The sequence below is a fragment of the Podarcis melisellensis genome (assembly GCF_964234715.1).
Source record: "Podarcis melisellensis genome assembly, chromosome: 2".
Classification (NCBI taxonomy): domain Eukaryota; kingdom Metazoa; phylum Chordata; class Lepidosauria; order Squamata; family Lacertidae; genus Podarcis; species Podarcis melisellensis.
The window spans coordinates 23,403,580-23,426,344 of record NC_138529.1 but is presented as its reverse complement, the minus strand read 5'-3'; the positions used below and the strand labels follow the sequence as shown (position 1 = coordinate 23,426,344).

The 22,765-nt window shown below is 46.6% G+C and overlaps 1 protein-coding gene across 8 annotated transcripts in view; it reads right to left on the bottom strand.

The window, feature by feature from the left end:
- ARSG (arylsulfatase G) overlaps window positions 1–22,765 on the bottom strand; it is a 120,308-nt gene that overhangs the window by 8,538 nt on the left and 89,005 nt on the right. For all 8 annotated transcript variants that reach the window (XR_014165330.1, XR_014165331.1, XR_014165332.1 and 5 more), the window contains 2 exons: window positions 21,792–21,912; window positions 4,849–4,939 (listed from right to left, as the gene is read on the bottom strand). Coding sequence is in view for 1 of the 8 variants with exons in the window: in XM_081899738.1 (XP_081755864.1) it covers window positions 4,849–4,939; window positions 21,792–21,912 (212 nt within the window). In the remaining 7 variants the exon portion in view is untranslated. The remainder of the gene's footprint in view (window positions 1–4,848; window positions 4,940–21,791; window positions 21,913–22,765) is intronic.

Here is a 22,765-nt window from a genome sequence, read left to right as displayed (position 1 = left end):
TGACGGCGACATTGGTTTCCCACTTTAAAAGTTTGTGAAATGCCATGAGAAAAATGGAATTCTGCTGTTACACAAAATACTACAGCCATCAATGAAAAACAGGAGCATCAAACAGAGGAATAGCCAAGGCGGGCAAGAGTGGGCTCCTATGTTTAACCCTTTGACAAGGACTTGTTTACTTCACTGGCTGTCTCACAACCAACAGATCACATAAGGAAAGCCTTGCTGGACCAAAGAAAATGCCCATCTATTCCGCATCATCTATCTCACAGTGGCCAGCTGGACGCGTACAGGAATTCCACAAGCAGAACCTGAGAGCCACTGCAGACTCCTTGCAACTGGTATTTTAAAGGGATAAAGGTCTCTTAACAATGGAGGTAGAACACCATCACTGTGGTAATCCTACATCTGGGCTGTACCACTTGTTCTCTAGCTCCCTGCTCTGGCTAGCACTGGAGGCAATGTCTGTTATTTATATATTTGGGTGTCACCAGTGCCAGATCCTCGAGCCCCCAAAATAAAAAGACAATTTAAAAATACCTAGGTACAAGGACACCTCATCTGAAACATCCTCATTAACCACAGCTATACAGACCAAAACTTCCCCATACAAAAATGCAGGTGGCAACACCAATGAACCATATTAAAGCCATCGAGGAGAAGGAGATGGTTGGTGCAACCCTTAAGAAGGTGCCCCTGTTGAAAACAATTAACTCCTTGGCTGCTTTCGCTTCACCGTGTGAGGGGTTGGGCTCCTGCCCACACCACAGAGGAAGCAAACCTTTAGGTACACGGACTGTCCTTATTAACAGGAGGCAAACCTGACCTTGCTACCCAGGAGGAGCAGGAGCACAAAATGTTCTGCCCACACAAGCATGCACTTCTATTTGCCTGGTAATAATTAGCCCTGGCAACAGAGCAAAAGCATCCTCCTAATGATCCAGCAAACTAATTTAACAGTTGTTTACATCCCTTAAGGACAGGTTCCCTGCACCACAATTCTGCACTCTGCTGTTTTGCACTTGGCACTCAAGACCAAGTATAGCCTGGACTTGGGAGGCCTCTTCAGACCAGATCACAACCCTTTTCCTTTGCTCCCTAAAACTGCCCTGTCCATCCTATGGCGGGAAACTTGTAGCATCATATACCTCCGATGGTTCAGCATGCCCGCCTATTGTTTCAGGAACCCCTTCCTCCTCCAAAGGGACGCGGGTGGCGCTGTGATCTAAACCACTGAGCCTTGGGCTTGCCAGTCAGAAAGTTGGCAGTTTGAATCCCCACGACAGGGTGAGCTCCCATTGTTCGGTCCCAGCTCCTGCCCACCTAGCAGTTTGAAAGCACGTCAAAGTGCAAGTAGATAAATAGGTACCGATCTGGTGGGAAGGTAAACAATGTTTCTGTGCACTGCTCTGGCTTCGCAGCTTAGTCATGCTGGCCACATGACCCGGAAAAAACTGTCTGCGGACAAACGTCGGCTCCCTCGGCCAGTAAAGCAAGATGAGCGCCGCAACCCCAGAGTTGTTTGCGACTGAATGTAACTGCCAGGGATCCTTTACTTTTACCCTTCCTCCTCTAGCCTCAGCTTCAACGTCCCTCACCTTTTGTTCTTAGGTAACCTCTTCCCTCAGGAAACCCGATTTTGGGAGTGTGTTCAAGATCTGTTACTTGGAAAGGACGTTGTGAGTGCAACCTAGTAGTGACTAGCTCAGTGAGGCAGCATGTGCCTTGAGGATGGCTCTAGCTCAGGGGAAGAGCACACACTTTGCATGCACACTTCCAGGCGACTTGAGGTAGGGCAAGATGTGAGGTGGAGAGATCAGCAGTACTGAGCTAGGTGGACACGTTGGTCTGACCAAGTATAAAAGCAGCTTCCTAAGTGATTCAAACCATGCATTATAGACCTTGATTACATTGTTTTAATGGAGGGTAGGGCTGGGCGATAACCTGGTTTTCAACATCACAATAAATCAACAGCTAAACTTCATGATATACCGATATATCACGATGTCTGAAATAAGGATGGCGTTATGTAGAGGCATTGGCTGGCTTCAGTTTTCCCCGCCTCATGATTTTTGCATAGCGCACCCCCAATATCATGACATGCAATATATTGCTAAGTCACAAAATTATGAAATCGGTATCACAACATGAACTTCAAATGTGTTTTGGAGAATATATGGCCCAGCCCTAACACACATCACAATTTGCGATATAATTGCCAGGTCAAAAAGAATGCAATGGATAGCATGCTATGGACTTCAAAACCTGTTTTGAATGATGTATCAATATATTGCTCAGCCCTATTTGGGGGATGAGGATAAAATGTACCGAGATTTTAACTGGAAGGCAGGGTGGAGAAAGAAGGGAATAACTAACTACTGATCTGTTAAAAGGGCTCTTCCAGTCCTTCACAGCTGCAAGTGCTGTATATGAGCAATTGCATCAGTGGAAGCTAAGATTGTGTGTGTGTATAAAAACTTGCAGGAGGACTAAATCAGGCAAGGAGTCTCTGGGGAGAACGACAACGGAGGAAGGGAAGAGAGGGACACACATTACGTGCAGTTACAGCCCATGCTGCTTAGCAGAGATGATAAGAAAGCAGTCCTTTGGTAATTATAGCTCAAGAAGCCTGAGTCGCAGCTGCCTCTGCAGGTTTCTGTAGGTCTGGCCCATGCTTGACCCCATTCCAGAATGCCGGCTTGAAGGCCCAGGATGGGTGAGCAAGCCACCACCAGTGTCTATTTTCATTTTGCTAGAAAAAGAAGAACGCACAGATATAAAAATAGCTGCAAGGTCGCACGGTGTGGCATGAAAGCTGAAAAGGTAGATCTTGAAGAGGAATGCTAACAAGTGCAAGCATCTTGAGGGCAGTGCTCCCCTCTTGCTGCTGACAGGCGCACTTTTCTAATTAGGAAAGGGAGAAAGAAGTGCCTTAACACTGGGCCTTTCTCTCCGCTACTTGCGGGGGGGAAAAGAATGGAAGTGAGAAGGCTTTTGAAAGCAGCAAGACTGGTCTGTAAACTACTAAAGTCAAGGCTGGGGAGAGGAGGGAAGAAGTGTGGGGAATGGGTAGCCCACAAAACTGCCCAGTGGCTTCATCCACACTGCAGACAGAAGTGCATTCTGGTACAGTGGTACCTCAGGTTAAGAACTTAATTCGTTCTGGAGGTCTGTTCTTAACCTGAAACTGTTCTTAACCTGAGGTACCACTTTAGCCAATGGGGCCTCCCACTGCCCTGCCGTGCGATTTCTGTTCTTATCCTGAAGCAAAGTTCTTAACCCGAGGTACTATTTCTGGGTTAGCAGAGTCTGTGACCTGAAGCGTCTGTAACCCGATGTACCATTGTATAGCTGAATGCAGGTGGGCTAAGAGTTGGTCTCTAGCTGAGTTTCCTCTCCTTTTATTCTTTCTTAAAGTGCGCCCTCTTAGCCATACCTGCGCAAATGCACAATGTGTTTTGGCAAAGTGGGAAACTGAGGCAACTGCCTCAGGCGGTGGATGCAAGATGGTGGCCTCCCCTGTGCCTACTGCTTCCTTCCACTGGTCCTGCTGCTACTACCACATTCTGCTCTCGGCCTCCTCCTTTTCCTTCCTCCCTAATTCCACATCCTCGGAAGGGCTGAGAAATGAGGGGCAGGGTGTGTAGCTGTTGCCGCTAAATAATTTTTAAGTTTAGGCAGCATTTTTAGTCGCTGCCGCAAACTACAGACATGTGCCCAGCACACCCAAAAAGCTTTGCTTTGCTAGTCAGATGCAGATGCAGAGAAGCACCAGCCTGGAAAGATACACAGAGAGTCTGGGGACTCAGCCAACTGCAGGGACTCTTAAGTAAAGGTAAAGGTACCCCTGCCCGTACGGGCCAGTCGTGTCCGACTCTAGGGTTGTGCCCCAGCGCAGCACACGGAAACACCGTTTACCTTCCCGCTAGAAAGTGGTACCTATTTATCTACTTGCACTTAGGGGTGCTTTCGAACTGCTAGGTGGGCAGGAGCTGGGACCGAAAGACAGGAGCTCACCCCGCCGCGGGGATTTGAACCGCTGACCATGCGATCGGCAAGTCCTAGGCACCGAGGTTTTACCCACAGCGCCACCCGCGTCCCTTGCAGGGACTCTTAACCCCCTTCAAAATCTGCTTGGATCTCCTGGTGTTCCTCTAAACAAACCTAGGGGATACAACAGCCACTCTAGAAGATCTGAGTGGATTTTGGGTGGGTGGCTGTTCTGTTCACCTAGCCAGATTCTACTCAAGTGTCACGCAGTACCACAGCAGACCACGAAACACACATCTGCCAAGACATCTCTGCTCATTTGGCAGAGGATTGTTCCACCTGTGGGCCTAAATTCTCATTCTCTATCTGGGTGTCCATCTTTACAAAACTAGGGCTGCCATATGTCCGGATTTTCCCAGACATGCCCGGGAATCGAGCAGCATTCTGGCGTCCAGGAGGATTTCTCCCAAATCAGCAAAATGTCCAGGAAAACCTAGACATATGGCACGGGGGGTAATTTTATTTTTTAAAATCCCCCTCAAAATGAAGAAAAAGCCCCATAACTGTTTTTTTTTTGGGGGGGGAGATCTTCCCCCCAAAAGCTGAATAGACTTTCAGATTTGGGAACCCTAACAAAACAGAAGGATTAAAAATTAAAAGCAATCTATTCAGCTTGGGGTGGGTTTTGTTTTTGGTGAAGGGGGATGGTTAACTGTCTTAGAGATACAGCTAAATATTGGATTTGGTTCTGGGGGAAGATGACTGGTTTTATTCAGAAATGTGTCAGAAGGGGAGAGGGAACATCCCACAGGGTTGATTTTTTTAAAAGCACCTAACAAGTCCAAGTAAGCAACATACCTGTGAGATAAAAGGCCTTGTACTGGTCAACCCGAAGAGCTTGTATCTCTCCATATTCTCCAGCTGCCCCACTGTTGGGATGGAACAACGTCTAGGGGAAAGAAAGCGCCAGAAGCTTAGAAAGTCAGCCCTTTTTAATGGAATACTGAATGGTTTGGTTTACAGTGGTACCTCAGGTTACATATGCTTCAGGTTACAGACTCCAGTAACCCGGAAGTAGTACCTCAGGTTAAGAACTTGGCTTCAGGATGAGAACAGAAATCGCGCGGCGGCAGCGGGAGGCCCCAGTAGCTAAAGTGGTATCTCAGGTTAAGAACAGTTTCAGGTTAAGAACGGACCTCCGGAACGAATTAAGTACGTAACCAGAGGTACAGTGGTGCCCAGCTAGACGAATGCCTCGCAAGACGAAAAACCCGCAAGACGAAAGGGTTTTTCGGTTTTTGCGACGCTTCGCTAGACGATTTTCCCTATGGGCTTGCATCGCAAGACGAAAGCCCATAGGGAAATCTCGGGGACCTTTTTTTAAATGCTGGCGGTGGGGAGCAAAGCCTTTCCCCCCCCTCCGGACTTCAGAAGAGGTCCAGGAAGGCCGGCGGGGGCGAAAGGCTTTGCTCCCCACCGCCAGCATTTTAAAAGCGGTCCGGGATAGGAGGGAAGCGCTTCCCGCTATCCCGGACGGCTTTTGAAGGCAGGTGGGGGCCCGCCCGCCTTGGGAAGAGGTCCTGGACCTCTTCCCAAGGCGGGCGGGGGGCAAAAGTCTTTGCTCCCCCCTGCCTGCCTTTCCGGGAGAGCGGAAAAGGCAGCGCTGCCTTCCCGCTCTCCCGGAAAGGCTGGCAGGGGAGAGCAAAGACTTTTGCCCCCCGCCCGCCTTAGGAAGAGGTCCAGGACCTCTTCCCAAGGCGGGCGGGGGGCAAAAGTCTTTGCCCCCCCTGCCTGCCTAACCGGGGGCTTTTAAATCGCCCCGGGGACTGTCCGGGGCGATTTAAAAGCCCCCGGACGGCTTTTGAAGGCAGGCGGGGGGGAGCAAAGACTTTTGCCCCCCGCCCGCCTTGGGAAGAGGTCTTCCCAAGGCGGGCGGGGGGCAAAAGTCTTTGTCCCCCTGCCTTCCCCGGGAGCTTTTAAAATGCTGGCGGGCGGCAGCGAAGCCTTCGCTGCCGCCCGCCAGCATTTTAAGATCGCCCCGACAGCGGAAAAGTCTTCCGCTGTCCGTGGGCGATCTTAAAATACTGGCGGGCGGCAGCGAAGGCTTCGCTGCCGCCAGCCAGCATTTTAAAAGCCCCCGGGACTGTCCCAGGAAGGCAGGCGGGGGGGAAGCAAAGACTTTCGCCCCCACCAGCCTTCAGAAGAGGTCGGGGGACAGACTGTCCCCAGACCTGGTCTGAAGGCGGTTCGGTTTCCATAGGAACGCATTAATTGATTTTTAATGCATTCCTATGGGAAACCGTGCTTCGCAAGACGAAAAACTCGCAAGACGAAAAGACTTGCGGAACGAATTAATTTCGTCTTGCGAGGCACCACTGTACCACTGTATATAAAATATGCAGGGATTTATGCTATGCAAAATGAACCATGGAAAGAGAAGAGGGGAAGTCATTGATATTTTAAGGTTGAATAAATGAGTATTCCAAATTGTAAAACAGAAAATTTAATAAAAATTATAAAAAAGGAGAAAAGAAAAAGAAAGTCAGCCCTTTTCATTTGGTAAAGCTTAGGGAGGAAATGCATGAATTCAAGAGCATGAAAAATAGACGCATTTGTTGCTCAAAATAGCAGCTATGCATATAGCACCCTTCTGTATCCCCTGATAACGAAACTAGATGTGCTGTTTAAATGCATATTTGCATTTAACTTTTTTTAAAGTGTGAATAGCATCTGCTGAGCAGGTGGGCATAACTGAAAAGGTGCTTTGAAAGAGGGATAGTTGCTTTTCATCTACACTCTGGTAATCAGGTTTCGTAGGTAAGTGCATTGTGCTTAAATAAAACCTGCCAAACCTTGTTTCGCCAGAGCAGTAGTGAGACGATGGGAAGCCATGCGTCTGTCAAATATATCCAGCTCTCTTAAGTTGTTTTCCTGTACTCGTCTATCAGAGAAGGTACCACACCATACAGGAATTAGTTCTGGGTGGCTGTGTCTAAGGATCATGCTGTTAAGTATTACTGTTGGTCTCAGTGTCAGCAAAACTTGAAGTGCCACTTACAGAAATCAGGCAGATTTACTCCTCCGGTTCTTAGCATCTATCTTATTTGAGCGACAGCTTTGTAATGCCCACATGCATGTGTCAATACAAGACAGCCATGAATCTGTCTCTGCAGAATTCTCAATGACCTAATGAACAACAACAGCAAAAAGGGTCTCCTTTTCCCTTTCGCAGAGGGGTGACCCAAGTCATTCATACATTTCTCCTCCCTTGCGAAAACCGGTTTGGTGACTACGCTTAACGCAAATTTCTCTTTTAACTTTTAATCCCTCCTGGGCACTTAATCCCTCTGGGTCTCAATTTCCCACATGTACAATGACCGTAACAGCATTCCTAGTGCTCCACAAGACTTTAGTATGGAAAATAAATACATTCACATGGCCGTTTCATACACGAATGAATGGGAGCCATGTGCTACATTCAAAGCGCGGGGGGGGGGGGAATCTTGGGCAATAAGTAAGAACTGCAGGAACAAATTTATCCATATGTCTAAGTCCATGGTTCTCCTTACCCAACACAGGTTGGGAATAAGTTTGCAAGTATGTATTATTATTTTTTGTCATGTTGTAAGCCACCTTTAGCATGGTTTGAACAATGGAAAGGCAGCATACAATAAAAGTATGTATGTATGTATTGTTACATGACACCCCTGTCTCCAGGCGGCGTGAGATTCCCAAGGCATGCTTTGTAACCTTGTGTTTCACTTTGGGCAATTCGGCATGGCAGAGACTGTGGTGTCTTTATGATCTATGGTTTCCACATCCTGAAGCCTCCTATGGAGGAAGTTCAGCACATCAATATTCCAAGCTGCTTGCAATAAGCGACATCAGCATCTCTCTCTAGTACAGTTGTTTTGTCCCAGCCAGCCTACTTCCCATGGTCATCCTAAAACTCTGAACTGCAGCCCACATTGCTTCTTAACACCTAAGTGCTATTCTAAACTCTGCCCTCAAAGCATTGGCATTGCCAGGCGAAGGAGGGAGGAAACCCGCCCCTTTGCAAATGAGAGTTGCCCTTTTCATCCCTTTGTTGTTGCCTAAATGGCTCATCCTAATGCCTCGCAAGGAAATTATTTGAGTTCATCAGCTTTTACACTTGTCTTAATTAGAGGATAAACAAGGTCTGGCAGAGGCTTAAACAAACACTGACACTGGCTTGAATACACATGTGAGTCTAGCTCAGGGCATTTCAACACGCAGCCTGGGGGTCACAGGTGCTTGAAGCCCCCCACAACAGCCCTTGCGAGCTAGGCAAGTGAAGTGATGGGCTTTGGGAAAGGGGTGTGAGGGCTGGGAGCCATCAAATTGTAGCCTCAAGCTCTCTGCCCCCCATGCAACAGGGCAGTGTGTTGCCCACGGGTTCTGTGTCAAAGTACCCTTGTGGCACAGTTATGATAAGTTGGACCGCCCTGATTTCCCGGTTCCAACACCCAAGACTTATTTAAATTCTCGCACTAACTTGATCCGGAATTTAGGGTTTCTTGCACCCCCAGATTCATAACACTATATACATAGATATACAATATGTATATTGTGTCAGAAAACACAGAGGTTGGAGGGGGGGGTGTTGGGGGAAGGTGCCTTCAAAAAAAATAATACCCTGTTGTTTCTTTCTCCTGGATTTTGTTTGTCTTCTCATTTCATAAGGCTGGGAGAGCTGCATATATTTATATGGAGACTAAACCTATACATGACAGAGGAAAACTGCAAACCAGGAAGACAGGTGTAATACCCCTGAAATTCATTTACAGTTGTACCTCAGGTTCAGGTTACAGACTCCACTAACCCAGAAATATTACCTCGGATTAAGAACTTTGCTTCAGGATGAGAACAGAAATTGTGCTCTGGCAGTGCGGCAGCAGCAGGAAGCCCCATTAGCTAAAGTGGTGTTTCAGGTTAAGAACGGACCTCCAGAACGAATTAAGTTCTTAACCCAAGGTACCACTGTACAGCGAGTCTTATACACTCAGCCTCACACCATTGATACATCACTAAGGATGCAATCGTGTGTCTCCTGAGTGTTATCACAGCAAACACAGGATAGAGCAGTGCTCCAAATCAGAAAGGAAGATCTGATGTCAGATGCCCCATTCCTCACCCCACCACAGCAATTTCTGCAGCCCTGGCCCAACCAGTGTCAAAATCCTCAGGGCCAGAAAGGGGGTGCAGGAGCCAGGGTGGGCTGGGAAACTGTTGTAAACAAAATATAACAGAAACAACTTGGATCTGAAGCATCCCAAACCATCCTGGTGCCCCAACATGCCTCTAAATCAGGGACAGATTTATGCTGGCATGCTGGATAGCTCAGTTGGTTGGAGTGTGGTGCTGACAAGGCCAAGGTCGCTGGTTCGATCCCTGTATGGGACAGCTGCATTGCAAGGGGTTGGACTAGATGATCCTCAGGGTCCCTTTCAACTCTACAATTCCATAATTCTATGATCTTGCATCTTTCCCTCCCAAGGTTTCAGATGAGAGGGAAACAGTTTAAAAAATAGTATGCTGATGCATATGATGTAGAAGCTCTGCTCACATCTGTGAACAAGGGGAAGAGTGTCATTTTAAATGAGGGATGTGGTTAACGCTTTACACTGCACTCCCTAATTTGTCCCGTCTGTGTCCTGCGGTACCACCAGGATGACAACAAGACAAGCTGTCCCCTCCTGCCGCAACGCCGCTCTGTCTAGTGGCGCCAACATCAGAGAGCCTAGGCTGGGTCAGCTGCCGAAGCAGAGGGGCTTGCACAATGGCTGTGCCTGTGAAGCATAAACTGGCTTTCTGCTCTGTTTCCCGGAACAGCAGTGCAGCTCTCCTCCGCTGACTCAGTGTGGCACATTCAGCTTCCTCTCTGGAGCTGGGATTCCCATATTCCCAAATTACAGCAACAAGGGATGGGAGCAGAGAGTCGGCAGCTCATGTAGTAAGAAGTCCAAGCTTCTCAGTTTCCTGGCTACACACAAGAGATGCTTCTCTCCAGGTAAAAAGAAAATATAAAGGCTCATTGTCAAATACAGTGGTACCTTGGGTTATAGGCGCTTCAGGTTACAGATTCCGCTAACCCAGAAACAGTACCTCGGGTTAAATACTCTGCTTCAGGATGAGAACAGAAATTGCATGGCGGCAGCAGTGGGAGGCCCCATTAGCTAAAGTGGTACCTCAGGTTAAGAACAGTTTCAGGTTAAGAACGGACCTCCAGAACAATTAAGTTCTTAACAAGAGGTACCACTGTATCCATTTGGAACAGCAATCTCACCACAGGGGTAAGGTAAAAAGGAAATTTACCGTGAGTTCCAGTTATCCAGGCTTCTCAGAGGGTACTGTGATTTATTCATCTCTGAGATGCATCAGAGCACTGCCACCTCCTGGCATGGGTGTCCAAATGGGTGCCCAACATCCTCAAGCCCCCCCCCCAGATACCTTGTGCTACTTTTGCGCCAGGACTGTCCGGTGTGCTGGGGCAGTGTTGTGGAGCCACTCTCCTGGCCCTGCCTACCAAGGGAGGGGTGGGGCAGGGTAGGAGCAAGCTTGGGGTGCCTGGGCAGCCACACGGCACTCCCAAGTGTGCCCGCACAGCCCCACCCTCACCACTGCCCTATCCTCGTAAGTGGCAGTGATGTCAGAGTCCTAGGAGAGAAGCAAAGCCCCACCATGTCAGCTGCTTCTGCCAGACGCAGCACCTGAGGAGGAGCACCTGTCCGCCGAACAATCCCTGGTGCACAAATGTGGCAGAAACCTGTGTGGTTTGAGCTCAGCAAACCACTTCCGAAAGAGACTGGTTCCACAGTGCTGCTGAAACAACGGGTGGGGGGGCGGCGAAGAAGTCACGCCAGGTGTAGCAAGGCTGCTCCTTCCAGCTGATCAGCAATATGACAACTTTGCAGGTATCCCAGCAGCCACTGACAGCCGAACTAGAAGTAGCTGGTCACACCTTTAACCTCCAAAAGGCTGTTGTCTGCTTAAAGTGGTGCCAAGGTATTTTCTACCAATTGATTCTCCAGTTCTCCATAAAGAGTAATGTGGAAACTTTGGAAATACCAGTTCAAACAGGAAGCAGAGGCATAGGGTGGGGGTGCGGTGGAATAGATGACCCCTCACCCCCTTCTCAGGTGCACTGATGGGAGGAATTCAACACATTGCAGATCACACCACCTTTGCAAGCACCTCTGCTTCCTGATGGAACAGGCCGCTCTCCCCTGTGCTATTCCAGGTGTTTTGCAGACCTTACCCCTCAGAGTCAATTGTGGGGGGAGGCATGCCCCATTGCAACGGCAGAAGTCCTTGTGCAGGCTTCCACAGGCGGCGCTCTATTAGGTGTAAAAGTAAAGGGACCTCTGACCATTAGGTCCAGTCGTGGCTGACTCTGGGGTTGCGGCGCTCATCTCGCTTTATTGGCCGAGGGAGCCGGCATACAGCTTCCGGGTCATGTGGCAAGCATGACTAAGCTGCTTCTGGCGAACCAGAGCAGCACACGGAAACGCTGTTTACCTCCCAGCCAGAGCGGTACCTATTTATCTACTTGCACTTTGACGTGCTTTTGAACTGCTAGGTTGGCAGGAGCAGGGACCGAGCAACAGGAGCTCACCTCGTCGTGGGGATTCGAACCGCCAACTTTCTGATTGGCAAGTCCGCGTCCCTTCTATTAGGTGAGTCCCACCCAATTTCTCTACTTTTTGTGAAACAAAAAAATAAGCATAATGAATGTGTTCAAAACACACAACACACACTCCTGCTTAAATCTGCATCCAGTAGGCTCTCAGCACTGGTTTGGGAAGCGGTGTGTACACGTTGGCCACAATCCATACTTTTCCTATCCTGATGTTTCTTACAAAATGCCATGTTTTCTCCCAAACCAGCTATTCTCCAAATAGAGAAAAGGGATGACCGAGCTGTGCTTCAAGTCGGCAATGTGTACACAGCCTTACTGGAACTGCTGTGTGTTGTGCTGTACGGTATTTCCTTTGTTTCATCATGCCTGCTACCCGCTCAGAGCAGCTTTTCACAATGTAAATGAGTTTGTTGCCCAACAGCTGTCATTATTCATTCCTTACCCAGCTTTAATTGGCCACGGAACTGGAGGCAGGAAATTGTTACCAAGGTATGTTGGTTTAGGGTTTAGAGAAATGAGCTGGGACTTCTGGCTTTCCCTTTTTGTGCTCATCCAGCACCAGACATGCTTAGAGCTAAAGACACAGTGGCTTAGCTAGTGCTGCAGCACCAAGTCAGAAGCAGCCTAGAAGTTTGGGGATAGGCTCCACCTCGGATTCTTTGAAATGGCCTCTGATCCAAACAGGTAAGCAAGTCTGGCACGCTGCTCGGGGCCGTCAACCAAGCTGAGCGATAAAGAAAGGCAGCCGCCTACATCACGGCACATTTTGCTATTCTAAAATGTTATTTATCATAGAGAAGAAGTAAGTATACTTCACAAGAGTTCTTTCTAAGAACATTGTTTTGCATGCATGCTTTTAAGAAGCCGGCCTTGGCTGCTGGCAACTGACTTTCCCCGAAAGGGTTCTGTGCCTGGATAAGCAAATAGACAGGCTGAACTTAAAAACACTCCTTCCCCCAAGCTGGTCTTTGTTTGGGGCATCCAGAGTTCTGCAATTCTCTGTGGGTATCAGTTTTGAAGGAAGCACCCTTCCGACATGACAGGAGGCTCTTAGGCTATATTTAACACCTGAAACATGTCAAGGAAAAGGGAAACAAGAAACAAAGCTAGATTTGGTTTTGTGAAATACTGGTCTGCATCTAATACAGTGGTACCTTGGGTTACAGATGCTTCAGGTTACAGACTCCGCTAACCCAGAAATAGTACCTTGGGTTAAGAACTTTGCTTCGGGATGAGAACAGAAATCGCGTGGCGGCGGCACAGCAGCCCCATTAGCTAAAGTGGTACCTCAGGTTAAGAACAGTTTCAGGTTAAGAACGGACCTCCAGAACAAATTAAGTTCTTAACCAGAGGTACCATTGTACTGTACGGAGGGGGGGGGGAATCACAATTATTTTCCTCCCGCCCAGCCATGTAGAGGTACAGCTAAACTCAAATAATCCATCAGTGGGAGACTCCCTTGCGAGAAACTGTCAGCTCTCCTAAATTGTTCTGGAATTAACCGATATTTTATTGGTCTTCGGTTTTGAAGGTTTGGGGTTTCATAGCAGTCCTCAACAGCTTCAGAGAACTGCTTGTTTTCAGGTCTGCTGTGAAACTGCTGCTCCAAATCCCCAGTTGGCACATGTAGCTAAAAAACAAATGCCTCCTTGTAACTGTGGGAAGTTAGGGAAAGTGCCCTGGAATTTGGAGACACCAAAGCTAACAAGCAGGTTTTTCTGCCCAGCACAGAATCTAAGTGGAAAGCTTCCTTCGTTTCATCAGGTCATCCATTGGCTTCTCTCTTCTTAGCCAGAGACCTGATGGGTACAAGATGCTGAATATTTCTTACTGGGTGTGGGGACTGCACATCTGTTACTCTCAATGAGCATCAAGGGATATCGAACATCATGACCATCTTCAACAACACTGCAAACAGCTGTCTTTCTGTAGTCTCCTCGCATAGCAACAAAAAGCTACTGAAGCACTAGATAGGAAGAGGAACGGATATTCGACCCCGGCCTGAGCAGCCCCAGGGCAACAGCGTAAAAGGAAGATGAAGAATACCATCTTCCCCCAGTTGCTCAAAAGGCTTCGCATTCATGTTGTTAAGGAGGATACATACTGTACTTTTCCGTGTATAAGACTAGGTTTCTTATTAGAAAATACTGTTTAAAATTGGGGGTCATCTTATACACAGTTATAGCCTCCCCCCATTTTCTTAACTTGGAGTCCCCCAAAATAGTCTTATACACACACAGGGGCATCTTATACATGGGAAAATACGGTACTTGCAACAACAAAAGAGAAGTCATTGTGAGTTTTTCCCAGAGGTCCAGTTCAGATGTAGCAGGAAACCACTGAGTTTTATATACCACTATAATAATGGATGGTTGCATCATTTTTGCTATTGAAGTGTTCACTCTTGAACCTCTGCCATCTCATTCTATCCCTGGGTAGCTACTGGAGGCAGGAATATCTGAATTGTTGGGTTAAAACAAAAGCAGACCAATGCTTTTAAGTTCTGGTCTCTCAAGTGGTCACTGACTGCCCAAATGTGAAACCATTGTAATGAATAATGTCCCCAAACTGGACATGTTGCACTTGGGATAATTATCCAGAATTTATGCCTAGCTGAAAATATCCTTGGGGGGCAAACACTGATATTATAATCCAAGTGAAAGTACCGTATTTTTTGCCCTATAGGACGCACTTTCCCCCCTCCATAAATGAAGGGGAAATGTGTGTGTGCGTCCTATGGGGCGAATGCAGGCTTTCACTGAAGCGCACCGACCCCTCTCGCTCTCCAGGCTTCAGGAAGCTCTGTGCAACCCTTGGGAGACCGGCACGAAGCTGTGCTGGGCTCCCGAAGGTTGTGCAGAGCTGCCTGCATTCCGAAGCCTGGTGCGCGCTGAAGAGCGCACCCGGGCTTCACGCAGCTCTCAGCAAGCCTGGGGAGACTGGCACGGATCCCTAGGCTTGCGGATGGCAGGCTGTTCTGGGGGCTGGGGGTCGGGGGAAGCTCGGGCTTCCCCTGTGCCTGCCCCGTGCCTGGGGGTCGGGGGAAGCTCGGGCTTCCCCCGTGCCTGGGGGGGAAATAATTTTTTTTCTTTATTCCCCCCCCCAAAAAAAAATTAGGTGCGTCCTATGGGGCGAAAAATACGGTAAATCTGAAAAGCTCCAATGAACAGCTTAGTATGATCATGACAATGCAGTGAAGGGATGTTCTACCATTTTGATGTAAGGCAATAACAATAATAATCTGAAAATAAAAGCAAGCATTTTCTCTCAGATATTCATATTGTCCAAGCAGCCTCAAGATCCAGGGTTTACATGGCCTATTTACTTCCCTCTCCTGCTCTGGCTGATGCCATTGTGGTCTCCAGCCTGGGAAGGAACCCTCCAGAAATCTTTTCAAGTAGAAATACTTGGAACAAATTCTGACAGATGCTTACATTCATAGGAGCCTGGAACTGGGCTCCCTCCACTTGTGCTAATCACCCCCTGGGAATGTTGTTGCCAAGAGCATTTTAGGATTCAGATCTTGGAATGCAAATTTGTCCCGGGCCTTTTAACAGGCCACAACTTGTCTGGAAAATAAGAGTTCTGGGGAAGGGAAGGGATAAGAGGGCAAAAGTGGAATTTGAAATAAAATCAATGCAGCTTTTAACAGTGTCTGGCTTTTAAAATATATATATGTATATTTTATCCGACAATGAAAAAGTAATGAATAATCTAATTTCCAAGAAAGGCTCCAAGTCAGATGCTGTTCCTCAAAGAAAGGAGGTTCACTGAAATAAACATCTTGTTTTCCATCTAAGTTGTCTTGTTTTCCTAAAAACCTGTAATCCTCTTCTGTACTCCCACCACCTCTGCCGCTGTGGGGAGGTACGGCAGGACCCTCTGCCACAGCAGGGAGGCCTGACAAGGCCTTCTGTCACTGTATATATATATATACCATGATATATCGTGATATTTAGCTGGTGATAATATTGAAAAAATCAGATATCGCCCAGCCGTAGTGGCAACAAGTCTCTGTGTTCTGTGGGGCTTGTTCCCTAGCAAATGTGTTCAGGAAAGCAGCATTAGAAGAGGAGAATCACTTGTGTTTCACACAGTATCCTGCATCATCAGGTGGAGAGTTGCCATCGCTAGCTCTCAAATGCAATACAGAAAGGGAGCGCACAGGCCCACTTCACTAAGTGACCAGCCTGATGGAACACCACAGCATGCCACCATCTCTACGGAACGGGTGCATCAAGAGAGCGCTACCGAAAAGAACGAGATGGATTGGAACAGAATACATTGGTGGTAGCTCCAAATCTGGAATGCACTGTGCTGCTGCTGCTGCTGCACATTATGCCACCTCCATGTGCAACAATCTGCTGGCACTAGTGCAACACGAGTCTCCATCCTGCCCATTCTCTCACTAGTTTAGTTAAGACAGGCTTCCTCAACCTCAGCCCTCCCGATGTTTTGAGACTACAATTCCCATCATCCCTGACCACTGGTCCTGCTAGCTAGGGATCATGGGAGTTGCAGGCCAAAAACATCTGGAGGGCCGAGGTTGAGGAAGCCTGAGTTAAAATAACAGATGTTTTGCTTGTGTTGGGGGACTGGATTATAGAGGACCTTCAGCTCTAATCATTGCATGGAATGGCAGCTTCAGTTGCATATGGAGGAATTCAGTGTTGCGCTCTTCCAATTGTTCCGTCAGCTTGCCCAAGGGAATGCACCTCTCTCTGTGCAAGGTTCTGGGGGGTTCACCAGACCTCCCAGAGCCGATATGGTGGGGGACGTGGGGGCATGAGAAGGCGGGGGCGTGCCATTGGAAATCTCAATGGGACTTAATCAATCACTTCCTTTTGAGGATCCATGCAGAGGATTGTACTACAATAGGACTGGTTTCAATAAACAGGTCACATTTTCAAATAATCATAGCATCTATGGTGAACAAAAGAGATCACTGATTGTGCAACGGACCAGGTAAAGGTAAAGGTAAAGGTACTCCTGACCATTAGGTCCAGTCGCAGACGACTCTGGGGTTGCGGTGCTCATCTCACTTTACTGGCCGTGGGAGCCGGCGTACAGCTTCCGGGTCATGAGGCCAGCATGACTAAGCCGCTTCTGGCGAACCAGAGCAGCGCACGGAAACGCCGTTTACCTTCCTGCTGGACCTATTTATCTACTTGCACTTCGTGCTTTCGAACTGCTACGTTGGCAGGAGCAGGGACCGAGCAACGGGAACTCACCCCGTCTTGGGGATTCGAACCGCGAACCTTCTAAGTGGCAAGTCCTAGGCTCTGTGGTTTAACCCACAGCGCCACCTGTTAGGGCAACCAAAATGTTCTGCCCGCTGCGTTAAAACTAGAAAAACAATCGTCTCTACTGCAAATGAACAAGAAGGTTTTCCCTGTCTTATCTGTGACAGAAATGGAAAGGGGAAACTGACAAAGGCACTGACGTTAAGCATCAAGAGAAAATGAAATTTCAACAGTGGAGACTGTCGACTTAGCGAAAATGGCACCCTTCAGATGTTCTTGGACTCTTTCCCCAGCCAATATGGCCAATGCTGAGGGATGATGGGAGTTGTAGTTAGGCAATATGTGGAAGATACACCTTTGGTTACCCCTGGAGTAGAGGGACACAAAAGTTCACATTAAACTGTAATCACAAGTGAATCACAGCACAATCCTATGTATGTTTTCTCAGAAGTAAGTCCCACTGAATTCAACTCTAATTGCCACTATCATTTGCACCAATATACACAGTGTGGCCATTGGAGGTGTGGCTGACATTGGGCATCAGGTTATGCTAATAAAAGGTTAAAATTGCTAAATATGTTTTAAAAAATGCTTTTAAAAAAATTACTCAAGCATAATGTTATAATGGCTATGCTGTTAGTCTGCTCTGGTTTTATTAAACTAGTCCAAACCTGATTTTTTTTTACAATGTGATTGTATTTCATATTGATACAATTGGTTTAGTCGTGCCCACTGGTATCCATAGGGATGAGGGGTGGTTTAAAATTATTTCAGTTAATAAAATGCAAATAATGATCCCAAATGCCTTAAAAATTCCTGCTGTAATGCCGACTCCAAACTAAGCCTACTTTCAAAAAGAAAAAGGAAAGGAAAGAAACACAGTGAGAGTTCATTAGGTGGTGTTGCCTTTGTTCAATTTGTGCCATATTTACAGAACACAAATAGGGGAAAGATTACAATAATGCACCTGTTTTCAAGTTGGCTCGCCTTGGCAAAATCTGTGCAGCTCACTGCGTCAGGGTCACAATGAGCAATCAAACTAGCTGTGGCCATTCCTCACCTCAAGGCCTATTCTGAAGGACAGCGTGTGCTCTCGATGTTCAAAAACAACACTGCGCAAGTCTTCAAGAAAGATTGTTAACAGAACTTTGGCACTGATGCACTTCATCTTGTTGACGCTGCTACAATAATGAGTCATGACATGCTGCTTATGAAGAATTATATTTCTAAGTGAATTAAACTACAACCCGCCCTATGAACCAATGCTTGTTCCATATTCCCCTTTCAGCCACTGGACATACAATTTTGCAAAAAAACAAACAAACATGTGCCATAAGAACATGATGTCCCTTGCCATTCAACACGGAGCGTTTCATAACTTATTTTATGCAACAGCTTGAATAACAGAAAAAGCACAGAGACACATAGCAACCAAAGGATGTTCATCATAGCAGAGGTGGAAAGACACTAGTGGCAATAAAGCTAACCATAAAAACAAACTTCACAAGTAGAATTATGAATTGATTGACTCAATGTATCATCTTGGTCTCTTGTACTATGTTATGACCACGTGCTAATCCGTCACCACGTCGGCAGATCTCACTAAAACGCCTCTTCTTTACATTACCAACACACAAGGTGAAGTTCTTTACAAAAAGGGATTTTGACAACCACAGCAGAGGTCATTTAACTTATTCATTTCTACCCAAAATGTTGATTAAAAATTAGACCCAGGATGACATTACAATGGCTTTAACCCAAGTTAAGCAGCAGAACAGATAAACAAACCACTGATGAAAAACTTCAGTGGCAGCTAGAATGGTGACTGGGAGTGGCTGCCAAGACCATATAACACCGGTCCTGAAAGACCCACATTGGCTCCCAGCACGTTTCCGGGCACAATTCAAAGTGTTCATACTGACCTTTAAAGCCCTAAATGGCCTCAGCCCAGTATACATGAAGGAGCACCTCCAACCCATCATTCAGCCCAGATGTACACTGAGGTCCAGCTCTGAGGGTATTCTGGCGGTTCCCTCCCTGCGGGAAGATAGGTTGCAGGGAAACAGGCAGAGGGCCTTCTCGGTAGTGGCGCCCGCCCTGTGGAACACCCTCCCATCAGATGTCAAGGAAATAAACACCTGACTTTTAGAAGACATCTGAAGGCAGCCCTGTTTAGGGAATTTTTTTAATGTTTGATGTTTTGTTCTGTTTTTTATATTCTGTTGAGGGCCGCCCAGGGTGGCTGGGGAAACCCAGCCAGATCGATGGGGTATCAATAAATAAATATTATTATTATTACTACTACTACTATTCAGCAGCGAACATATAACAGCGGACACAGCAGTATCAACAGGGAAAACCCACTGTATACTGCTGAATTGGAGGACCCTATCATTTGTAGGACTTTGCAAGCAAGTGAACTAAAGACTTGGCTGCGGACTTAAACACAGCAAGCACTTTGAAGCAAAGGACCCTCTCAGGGCTCAGAGAAAGAAGACTAATTGTAACCTCTGTAAATAGTGTGTGCATGCACAGTGGTATTTGTTGTTGCTGGTCTAGTAAAGACAACTCTCCTAAATGGCTGTTTTCCGTGGTTGAACTTCGGAGGCTCTACACCCAACAACACACCAACAGTGATTAGGAGACAAAATCAGAAAATGTGGATGCATCTGAGCCAAAGACACCCCAGCTTTCCATCAGGGCTCAGCACTCCTGTTGGGAGAACCAAGACCTTGCACACGCCCTCATCAAGGCAATTTTTTACCTTCTCTTTGAACTTGTCTCAAAACATTCATTCAATGCCATGGAGATGTCTCTTAAAACGGTTCATCTGAGTCCTGCTGCCTACATACGGCACAACCTTTGCCAATCCAATCATTTCACCATGAACCCTTCAGGTCATGCCCTGTCTTTACCATCACAATTGGACCATTACAAAAGAGAACATTCTGTCTCATGGGGACGCTTCTTCTTCTTAACTGCTTGCCCCCAGGGTTAAGCTACAGCACCCACAATTTTTTTACTAAATTGAATACACAAAATGCCCAGCGGGAGCTAGTGTGCAGGAGCTTGCAGTAGGGGCAGGCTTTCAAAACAACATACAGGATTTCATCTTTAGGTTTCCAGTTTGTGGCTGGGAGAGGCAAGCAATAGGGCAGCGTTTAGAAAATGTGCCCTCTGATAACTGCCCTGCAAACTGCTGTTCTCATGCTTACGCTTGCAGCTCTCGCATTATCATGTGAACAGAAAATGACAGAGTGTAGACGGGTTGGGGGTGGGGGTTTGCCCCACTTACAAATTGATAATGGGACACAGTTGCCGGAGCCAGGACTCCAGGCTGAATGAGAACTTAATGATGTCCCTGTTTGTTCAGGCAAAGACTAGCACCAAGCACCCTGGGACCTATTTTTGTTGTTTCTCTTGTTTGGTTTCAGAATCCAAAGCAATTAAGAAAAGAAATCTGTTGTGATGTGAGGGAACAAAACCCGGTTTTGCCTTGAAAAGCAAAGGAAATGGGAGTCACCTGGCCATCAACGAGAGAGAAAGAAAATGACAGGAGGCAAGCAAAGCTAAAGTGGGAAAGCAGATTGCATCAGCCTACCGGCTCCAGCAAGACCTCCTATGCACACCAATTTTAGTACAGTCGTACCTTGGAAGCCGAATGCCTTGGGAGTCAAACGTTTTGGCTCCTGAATGCCGCAAACCCAGAAGTGAGTGTTCCAAACATTCTTTGGAACCCGAACATCTGACGCGGCTTCCGGTTGGCTGCAGGAGCTTCCTGCAACCAATCGGAAGCCATGCCTTGGTTTCTGAATGTTTGGGAAGTTGAATGGACTTCCGTAACAGATCCCACTCAACTTCCGAGGTACCACTGTAATAATATTATTGGTCCATTACATATTTTGGATGCACATATGCTCCACACTCTGTGGGTGTGTTATTTCACTAGTAGTGAAAGAATAGCACCATACATAGCTCCAAATATTTCTGGAATTATACAACCTTTTCTACTAAATCTTTGAAGAAGAATATATTAAGTCAGTGCTGCAACCTTTAATAATAATAATAATAATAATAATAATAATAATAATATCATGAATTAGATGGCATTCTAATTTCTCTAATTTACAGCTCTGTATACAGTAAAGAATTCCCTACATGCATAGGACAGCCTGAATTCCCTGAACGCTCTCCCACTCCTCACTAGGTCTTATGCAGTTGTCGTCGCAAGTGGCTAATATTACATATGGCTTCTCAAAATTTAACATGCACGTAGAGCAAGTTCTAAATCTTGGAAATACTAAGAACATAAATTGTAAAATTCACTTGGTGCATGTGATAAGTTCTGTGAAGCCAAACATGATGTCCAACTGATGCCTTGCTCAGGTTTTGGAGATTTCCCTCAGCAAAACAGCATCTTGTTCATGAAAAAAGGAAGTATTTTTCAATACTCCTTTGAGTTTGAGGCTAGTTGCAGTCTCCAAGGGCCAAATTAGGAAAACTTCAGAGTTCACCACGAGAGTTCAGAAGTCCTCACTTCTTCCTCAACACAGTCTTGTGAAATTATATAACCAAGGACTGTGCCCCTCCTGCTCAGGAAACCCAAGGTAAGCAAGCAAAAAATTATGTGCCCCACCCACCACACCCTCAATTAAAGGAACGCTTTAAATAATAACACCATGGAGAGTGCTGCTTAGATTTTTCACTTCAGGCAACGAAAAATCTCAGGCCTTTCCATCTGGAATGTTGATAAATTAGGATGCAAAAAGCTGATTTGGACTATGGACTGCATCCTGTTGTTGCCACCGAGGGCAAAAAGAAACACACCGTACCACTGTAACAAAGGCCACACTATTTCCACACAAAAATTCAGCTAAATATTAAGGTAAATTCCATACCTGGTGTCCTTTATTTGACTGCCCGAAGAGGACCTCAGACACATCCATACCATCAAACTGTCTGTTGGGAGGGAGGCTTGCGTTTGCCAGAGAAACCATGGTAGGGAATATATCTAAAGTGCTGCAGGAGAGAAGAGACTGTGATCAGAAGAACACAGGACAGGAACAGTGTTCAAGAAGCAAGAGCTATTTCACCATGAAGGAGAGCTTTGGAGCAAATAAAATTAACACACACACCCACCCCGGTCACAACACATTCTACACCAAAAGTACAGAATTCAGATGAGTACCTCACTTACGCAAAAAAGCAACAACCCTATATCGACCAGACTGGGCCTCCTCTTTTTCAGGTTGGTACGTGTGTTTTAAGAAACAAAGAAATTCAATTCCCAAACACAAATCCAACTACAAAATATAGCATTTGCGCATACTGACTATTTTACCTTAAGGGTTGGATTCATTGTCAGGACATTTCCTCAAGGATTAGATTTGGGGAAGGATGTAGGGGTGGGGAAAGGTCACAAAAATGGTGGGGAGAAAATAGATATATTGATTTGAGATGGAGGGCAGCAATTGAACAGAAAAAGGATCTTTGTACAGGACACTCAAACCCAACTTCTCAAATGCTAATCTGCCAAGTAATACGCTCCGAGGAACTTGAGCCAAAGCCTCGCATTAGACTGAAATTATTTACATCCATATTAATTAGCACATTTTAATGAGTGAGCACCCCCTTTTACAAATGTTAATTTGCTAGGAGGAAGCTGGCTATATCCCTGAGTCACCCAAGAGAAGGGTGGTCCAGTGCCTGCACTTCTTGATGGAAAATTAATGAATGCCTAGCGGGCACAAATACCATGTGGAAAATTTCTAATGCCTCAAGTGCAGAATGGGTTCCCAAATTATGGAGCAGCATTATGTTGTCATTTCCACTTATCGTCTCCAGCTCTTGATCATGAAGACAGTGGCCTCAC